Source organism: Rhinopithecus bieti, unplaced genomic scaffold, assembly GCF_001698545.2.
Source record: "Rhinopithecus bieti isolate Rb0 unplaced genomic scaffold, ASM169854v2 scaffold_17882, whole genome shotgun sequence".
In the NCBI taxonomy this organism is placed as follows: Eukaryota; Metazoa; Chordata; class Mammalia; order Primates; family Cercopithecidae; genus Rhinopithecus; species Rhinopithecus bieti.
In genome coordinates, this window is record NW_016809462.1 from 611,812 (window position 1) to 620,911 (window position 9,100).

Consider the following 9,100-nt stretch of genomic DNA (forward strand, 5'->3'; position numbering starts at 1 on the left):
CTCCCGGGTTCACGCCATTCTCCTGCCTCAGCCTCCCGAGTAGCTGGGACTACAGGCGCCGCCACCTCGCCCGGCTAGTTTTTTGTAGTTTTTAGTAGAAACGGGGGTTTCACCATGTTAGCCAGGATGGTCTCGATCTCCTGACCTCGTGATCCGCCCATCTCAGCCTCCCAAAGTGCTGGGATTACAGGGTTGAGCCACCGCGCCCGGCCGAAACTATTTTCTACTTCATCTTTTTTAGGTTTTATAGTGATTGTATTTGGCATGAAGCCATCTTGCTGATGTATTTAAAAATGTAAAATTGCAGCAAATGCCTTCCTTTTCTTGTTCTTTTTCCAAGACTTGAATCATAAGAAGGCAGTTGTTAGGACAAAGTGGTTTTAAAAATAAAATCCCATGTGTAGCAAGGTTAAATTTTTTAAATTCATGAACCTCTTGCCTATTTAGTTGAATGCTTTTAATAAAATATAGTAACTAGTCTTTCTGATTTGAATTTCCCCAGTTATATTGTGAATATTTTCAGTTTTCTACATGTTTATAATGGTAGGAAATACTTCTCCTATCTCCATCCAGCAAAACGTGGCAATGCAAAACTAACAGAATATTTCATTTGGGTCCTACAAAAGCAAACTTTTTGTTAAGCTTAAGTTCACAAAATTTTATATATTAGCTTATCAGAATGAGATTTAAAGTAGTGATTCCTTTAATAATTGAGGGTATAAAACTTGCAATTTAATGAAGCATTCTAAATTCAAGGAATCAGATTTCATTGGTAATGTGTGTTCTGCAGTAGTGAATTAGAACGGTACCTTACTGTAACAGAGCAGCCGATGACAAAAGGGACAGTGAAGCACACTATTAAACTTAAAACTCTGACAACTCTGGCACTTGCTGTTGCTTGTTTTATATTATTATTATTCCAGATGGGAAATTTTTTATTGTAGGTGAGTCTTTTTTTTAATTATCAGGAGCCAGCAGAATTGGCTTTGTTGTGTGTTACTTCATACTCCTGTTGAGGCTGCTAGGGCAATGAAGGGGGAAAAGAAAAGGTTTGGAGGCCTTGGAAGAATCATAGAATTTGTGATAAACATCTTGATCCTAATTGTGGTGCTTAGTAAAATTGCAAACCAGGGAATATATCATAACTAAATAGCTAACAGCCAGTTAAGCTAAAAGTAGAAAACTCTTCAAGTGGATAAGCAAGTGAACTAAAATTAATTTATAGTTAATACTTACATAATACTATATTAAGTGCTTTATATAGTTGATTCATTTAATCTTCCAGCCACCCTATAGGTTAGGTACAGTTATTTTCTCCATCTTACAGAAATAGATGCAGGGTAGTTAAATAATTTGTCTATCATCATATCACTGGTAAACTATTAGAGCTAGGATTTAAACCTAGATACTGTACTGTAAATACTGTATGTAGTTTTTGTAGAGTCTTCATTTGTTCATATAAAATGGAACTTACGTGTCTACCAAATTACAGCAAATCCTAGTTTTTTTGGATATTGACTGAGACTTTCTGCTCCCTGATAAAATGAGGATTTCACAGAAAATGTACAATATGGGAATAGTTAAATTGTAGCTCCTTTTAAGGTCAGGTAGCTATTTTAGCTTCATTCAAATTATGCAAATATGTTATAAATATGGCAGTGTTTCTTTTATCCAAGAATTTATCATCTAAGACATAGGTATGTACAAATAACTCACAGTACAAACAATGGTAAATATTCAACACAGAATTCTGAAAGTTGAAAGTAAGACTAATAATACTGGCATGTATGGCAGGGCTTCCTAGAAGGAGCAGTATATGATCTAGTCCTCATATAGAATGGTTAGGGTAGTGAGAGAGTGAAAGAGCCATAATGAAACTGCTTTTGTTTGTTAATACAACAGATCCAATCCAATGTGTTTCTTATAATCTTCATTACACAGGTTATAAGCCCTGAGAAGTATGACATAAAATGTGCTGTATCTGAAGCGGCAATAATTTTGAATTCATGTGTGGAACCCAAAATGCAAGTCACTATCACCCTGACTTCTCCAATTATTCGAGAAGAGAACATGAGGGAAGGAGGTTGGAAAGCCATTAAACTTTTTACTTTCTATTAACTTTTTTTAAAATTTGTCTACTCTTTAAAATGGTATTAAGCCCTAGAAGGCAACATGCTGGCATTACATGTGAATTTGATAGATTTTACTTATTTAGCAACCGGTTTTGCCTAAGTTAATTTCCCACAGAGTAAATGCTCTTTTTAGTGATGTATTTTTATATAAAACACTGTGGTATGATTGATTTTCTTGATTTCTTTCTTTTCTTGCTAACCTCAGATTTCTGGAAAAAAACTTCAAAATTATTTTTACTGGCATAGTCAATGCATGAAAAAATGGTTTTAAAATGTTGCTAGTGACTAGGGGGACACAACTTTAACTTGGCATTAAGAAGTTTTTGCTCTTGCCTTGTCTTACAAAAAAGACAAGAGTTTTCACAAAATTGGCTAAGTATTCATAACACTTATATTTTTAAGAGGCATTTTTAAATATGTGATAGTGGATTTGGCTTGTCCTGTGGTAAATATTTCTAGTTCTCTGAGGTTGCTCTTTGGCTTGGAGCGCTTTCATAAATGCAGAACATCCTAATGCAGGAGGATTTGGACATTTGACCCTAATATCACACTTCAGATACTGAAAAATAAACTGTGTAAATGTAGATAGTGAGTCACAGCACAATTCAGGGTTTTTAAACTTAATTTACAACTGTAGAATATGAAATCCTGCTGGTGCCAGCAATGTTGCTTTAGGGACTATTCTGTAACGTTTTCAGAGCTTCAAAAGCTTTTAAGCTGAAAAGCATGATCAGTGTCTGCAGTATGTTGGTTCTGTTGTTTTATGGGTCAGATAAAATTTACTTTGTTTCCTTTCATGTTTTTATACATCTTGTTGAGTATGAAGTAACAGTCTACACTAATATTTCTCTGTGATACAGGTTGAGGAGGAAGAGGGTACTACATACTTAATATTAAAATTAATTTGTATAAAATAGCATCAGTAGTCTCTCAATTACTGTTTCTTTAAATTTGTTTTCTTGGAGCAATTTTTTTAAGACACTGGGCTTTTCACAACCCAGGAAAAGAACATTTTACCAAAAATGCCATTGGGAGATGTCTAATTTTACATACTTTGCATGTATACCATAATCAGATGATATTTATATCTTAAGCTTTGCATCTTAAATGAGTTTTGTGTAAAGGATTTTCTTATGTGAACATGAGTTTCTACTCAAGGTCTGGCCATGGGTGTTGCTGGAGAAACAGTTCCTGAGTCAATCTGGTCAGGTCATATACAGCATATGGGATTTGATAAAACTGATATGATATATTATAAATGTTGCTATATTTAGTGTAAAATTATAACCATTTAACTTTATTTCAGAATACATTTTGTTCAGTTATATTTATACTTTATTAAATTTGTACAGTATCAAGCCATTTTATGTTGTAAAAGTCTAAAGTGAATAGTATCATATTTGCAGTAAATTATTTGATAACCTATCCCTCCTAAAGGAAACAAAATTATATTTTTGTCTGACCCAGACTTGAGTTAGAATTATTGTTCTGAATTTCGTAAATATGACGAGGAAAATGATCAGTCCAAAATGGAGAGATTTTGCTTCAAGACACTGAGCTGAAAAGTTGGATGTGTCAAAGTGTAGAAACATTGATAGTGTTCCTTGCTGCAGATAACTGCAGTAAACCATGTCTTTAGCTTCATTATGAAGATTGCTTCTTTCTTGCTGCAGAATAACGGTATGTATTCTCTCTCACTGCAGCTCCCAATGCTCTGTGTCTTAAAATCATTTAAAGGCTATAGCTTGCTTTGGGGAGTTAGTACAGGGGTTAAGGAAGGCTTTGCCGGAAGAACAATTGTGAATCATGAGAGTTACTACTTGCGCATTGTGTGGTAGCCTCTTTAATGCATAATGGTCCTTTTTAATACCAAAAATTAATAAAGGAAATGATTACATTGTCCAAATAACTGTTAAACGCACGACAGATCTGTTTTATGATACTGTGTTTGACAGTTAAACATTAAGTAAACATTTAATTGACTTTAAGCTTGAAATGTTCAGAATGCTCTAACCCTTGCTACAGAATCTTTTCTGCAGCAAGTTAAGTATTGTGTGTGTTTTTTCCCACCTGTAGCTTATCAGGCCCGGCCCAAAGCCTTCTAACAGAGGGGATTGATCCTGTCAGGGGTTGCTGCCAAGACATCGGAAGGATTTTTGACCAAGGTTTTCAAAAGCTCAGTGTCACATCTGCCATTTGATAAAGGAGGGATTTTGGATGCAGAGCCTGGCATTTATTGTCCTTTGTGTGACTGTTTTGTTTGTTTTGTCTTCGTCTCTTGTAGAATTGAGCAGTGTTCACACTAGTTTTTAAATGGTTGAGTGGGTTATATATTTTACATGACCATGTTAATTTGAATTAATATATTCCCATTAACGTTTAATCATAAAATAGTGTGGACACAGCATGTCTTCTAATTGGTGATTAACCCCTTAAAATCTGTGAAATGCATTCATGTAGAACAAGAATTAGCATTTTGTTTTTATAAATTAACTGGTTTTTGTTTTGCTTTGTTAACTGGGTGTTAGGCAACAAGTATGATTTTAGCAGAATATATCTAAGGGGTTAATCTACTTGAAATAGAAAATGGGTACAAAAATCCACACTAAATTTAACAAAAATTTTCTACTTATAGCTGTAATTTGTTTTTAAATTGCAGTAGGTATTAGCTGTGCGTGGTGGCGGGCGCCTGTAATCCCAGCTACTCGGGAGGCTGAGGCAGGAGAATTGCTTGAACCTGGGAGGTGTAGGTTGCAGTGAGCCAAGATCATGCCATTGCACTCTGGCCTGGGCGACAAGAGTGAAACTCCATCTCAAAGAAAAAAAAAATTGCAATAGGTGTCTTGGCATCTTTGAATTTATATCATGGATTAAAATTTCCAAAGTTATGAATGCTTATGTGCAAAACAAAATTTTCTTGCATATTGGAGGAAATAAAATTGTGAATTAACATTAGAAATTTAGAAACATTTTAGAAAGAGATTGCACATTGTCACCTATTTGCATTCTAGCTTTAGCAAATGTAAGTAAATAAGGGACATAGAAAGAGGTCCTTTAGCATGTTATACTACTGCTTTGGGGAAGTCAGCTTTTTCTTTTTTGTGTGTGAGGGATTTTGTTTTGTTTTGTTTTGTTTTTTTTGTTTTTGAGACAGTCGCTCTGTCACCCAGGCTGGAGTGCAGCAGCACAATCTCGGCTCACTGCAACCTCCACCCACTTCCCAGGTTCAAGCAATTCTCATGCCTCAGCCTCCCAAGTAGCTGAGTACCTGGGACCACAGGCACATGCCACCACGCCCAGCTAATTTTTGTATTTTTGAGTAGAGATGGAGTTTCACCATGTTGGCCAGGCTGGTCTCGAATTCCTGACCTCAGATGATCCACTTGCCTCAGCCTCCCAAAGTGCTAGGATTACAGGTGTGAGCCACTGCGCCTGGCCTTTTTTTCTTTTTTAAAACTTCATAGTTAGCTGTGCTTTCTTGTGTCCCTTTTCCTTGTCTATTCCTAACAGAATAGTTCATTTCTTATGTTCAGGTTATTTCTAGGTTCAGTAGTTGGTCTTACAAGTTTTGAGAGTACTAATATTTTTGTCTTGATAGCTTCTTTTTAGCACCAAATTCCTCTTTTAGTGTTTATTCTCAAAATGCCACACAGTTTTCCTTGATTATCTGTAAGTCTTTCCTCTAAATATATCTTCTGAAAATCTGTGGACACAGATTTTCATCTGATTACTTGAGGAGTAAAAAACTAAGAAAAGAAACCTTAGAGAATGGAATTCTGTCAGTTTCAAAATATGTTTTTTATATGTCATCTACTCAAAATAAGAACAAGTTATCTTTTAAGATACCTGAATGCTTGTAATGAGATATGAGTAACTTGACCAGAACTGCAACTAGTACTCTTAAGATAATTCACTTTTTCTTACTTTTATCATGTATTTTTTCTTTTGTCCATATTCGTTTTATATACTCAATTATTAAACTATTCTAAATGCCTCATAATTTCCAAAGGACTATTATATTTAATATATAATATAATTTTTCTATATTGAGAAAATATACTATTTAAATCACTGAAAGCTGTGAATTAGATTGGAATAATTGCCATTTGCTTATTAATAGCTTGATTAGCAGATCTGCTGTTAATATACACATTTTACAGATGTTTAGATGGATATAAAGATAGCCCTTTGTCTACTTTTATGAATGACTTACTAATGTAAAGTTAACTTCTTGTCCTGGTTTAGTTACATATATTCTCAACTTTTGTGTAGCTCATTTATGTTTTAATTAGCTTAAAGACCCTACACATCTATCGTCACAGGATGCTGTTTGTTGCATCTTTTCCACTCTTAATTCTGTTTAACCATGCTAGTTCCTATTCCCTGCTCTGCCTTGCCTATTGTTTCTCTTCTATCATTTTTTGAAATACTTTATGGGAACTTTAAATTTTAAAGGGCATTTCATACTCTGATAACTAAAATTTTCCTGTGGAAGGGAGAGCGTTAAACTTTTAGAAATGCCTGTTTTGGGCCAGGTGCAGTGCCTCACGCCTGTAATCCTAGCACTTTGGGAGGCCGAGGCTTGAGGTCAGGAGTTAAAAAACAGCCTGGCCAATATGGTGAAACCTCATCTCTACTAAAAATACAAAAAATTAGCCGGGCGTAGTGGTGCACACCTGTAATCCCAGCTACTTGGGAGGCTGAGACAGGAGAATCGCTTGAACCCAGGAGGCAGAGGTTGCAGTGATCCGAGATCGTGCACTCCAGCCTGGGCAACAGAGTGACACTCCATTTCAAAAAAAAAAAAAAAGAATGCCTGTTTTGGGTTCTTCATTTTTTTCTGTAACTACAACTATTAAGCATTCTATATTTATCATCAGTTCTTTGTTATATTAGCTCCAGAATAACTTAGGACCATTTAGAGTACTGAACAAACTCAGTAGTTTATTGTACATTCTCATTTATTAAGGTGGATTTTTGTGTTCCCTCTTGTCTTGTTGTCTTTGTGCTAGTGCACTGTGTCCAGTAATCTTTCCTTCAGATTTCGTTTTGGTGGGTAGGGTTTATATTTCCAGAAATTGTTTATTATATTACTAAATTAAGAATTTAAGTTAACCTTTCTTTTGTTCCTCATATTGGATTATGTAAATTTGTTGAAAATATCTCCGTGGGTATATTAAAGTGCTGACAAGCTCTCAAATGGCTCATGTGACACTGATGCTACCTTAAGGAAGTGTCTTGCTCACCTGGTCAAACACCCATTCCTCACTGCATTTTGCCAATTCAATCCATTTTAGATGTAACCTCGGGTATGGTGAAAGACCCACCGGACGTCTTGGACAGGCAAAAATGCCTTGACGCTCTGGCTGCTCTACGCCACGCTAAGTGGTTCCAGGTTCGGAACATCATTTTACTTTTTTCTTGTAGCCTTATGAGAGAGTAGTTCAGTACAACATGTTTAACTGTGCTTAAACATTTCAAAAGACTGCCCAAGCGATACTATTTTAAATATCAGAAAATATGTTAACATAGAAAGCTGGGTATGATGATCTGCATATTGCAGTTAATTATTAATTTGACAATGAACCTAGGTTTGGGGAATGTTTTGTAGTTGGGGTTTTTTTATTTTTTATTTTTAGTGGCTATATTTAAAGTTGACTTGTTTAGGAACATCACGTTTGTGTATATATATTATATTCCATAAGGCTGCAGATTAACTTTGCTTTAAATAATGGAATATGTGTTTAAAGCTTTGTGTATAGTTTTAAGATTTTTTTCCCCCTCTTTCTCTAAGTTAATAAGTGTAGGGAGTGAAAGGTGAGGAAGCAGCTGTTTGGTTTAGTGACTTTGCAGTCATGCAAAGGCACAGAAGGGAAACCAAACAGATTTCCTTAACCTTTCAGTCCCTAGACAAACTTTTAGCTCTTTACTTTTCTTTTATTTCTCATGTAGGCAGACTTTTTTTTTTTTTAAGTTTACTGTTTTAAATGAACACAGGTCAAGGTTCACAGGGGATCAAGAAATATTATTCTTGTATAATCTGTTTACTTTGACCTAAATACCAGCTTTTAAATACTAACCCTGGCATAAAATACTGCTGTAAATGGCAGCTCATTGAACCCAATTTTAAGTGTGATTGTTTTTGTTTTTATCTGAGCTTCCATTGAACGGTGGTATTTTAACTTTTTTTCATCAAGGGATATATTCAGTATTTCTAAGATTAATTCAATTGGTTTTTGTGTTGCTCTCAAGGCTAGAGCTAATGGTCTGCAGTCCTGTGTGATTATCATACGCATTCTTCGAGACCTCTGTCAGCGAGTTCCAACTTGGTCTGATTTTCCAAGCTGGGTAAGTAGTATGTAACTGTATAGTATAAAAACATATAGGAAATAATTCTGCAGTTTTTATCCTCTCAGTTTACATATGATTATCAGCTTTATTTGCATTTACTAAATATAGTTTTCTCTTCGGATGAAAAGTCCTTGGGGAGTCTTAGAATGTTTAATTTTCTCAAATGTGACTAATTAAAGATTTTCATTGATGTTTCTCTTTGTGTTTTTTTTCTTCTTTTTGTTGTTTTCACGGTATTTTTTAAAAATACTACAGCATTTATTAGTTGATTTTACATACAATATACAAATGTATAAAGAAGACTGAAAACTGTTAATCTCCTTATGCAGGGACATTTTTTAAAATAATGTATGTGGTTGGGAACGGTAAAATTCAGAAATATATATAATTCAAAAATAATACAAAAAAATAGGAAATTCAGTAACACAGAAAGCTACAAAATAACCAAAAACCTTATTTAAAGGCAGATTATCTTAATCTCCTGTGATTTCTTCTAGAAGAAAAAAATTATACCTATTATAGTATATGTTTCTATCTTTATGTACATTACTGTTAGAAACTTTGATTCCTGAAGAGCAAGAATTCAGATAGGGATTCATTAAAAAAAAAAAAAAAAA

General features: G+C 34.6%; 1 protein-coding gene across 2 annotated transcripts in view; it reads left to right on the top strand.

Annotated features, from left to right (window-relative positions):
- ZFR (zinc finger RNA binding protein) overlaps nt 1-9,100 on the top strand; it is a 96,989-nt gene that overhangs the window by 60,328 nt on the left and 27,561 nt on the right. The window contains exons 15-17 of one of the 2 annotated variants that reach the window (XM_017889463.1): nt 1,942-2,083; nt 7,430-7,527; nt 8,385-8,480. In XM_017889463.1, coding sequence (XP_017744952.1) covers nt 1,942-2,083; nt 7,430-7,527; nt 8,385-8,480 — 336 coding nt within the window. The remainder of the gene's footprint in view (nt 1-1,941; nt 2,084-7,429; nt 7,528-8,384; nt 8,481-9,100) is intronic. The other variant, XR_001888659.1, reaches the window with a different exon arrangement.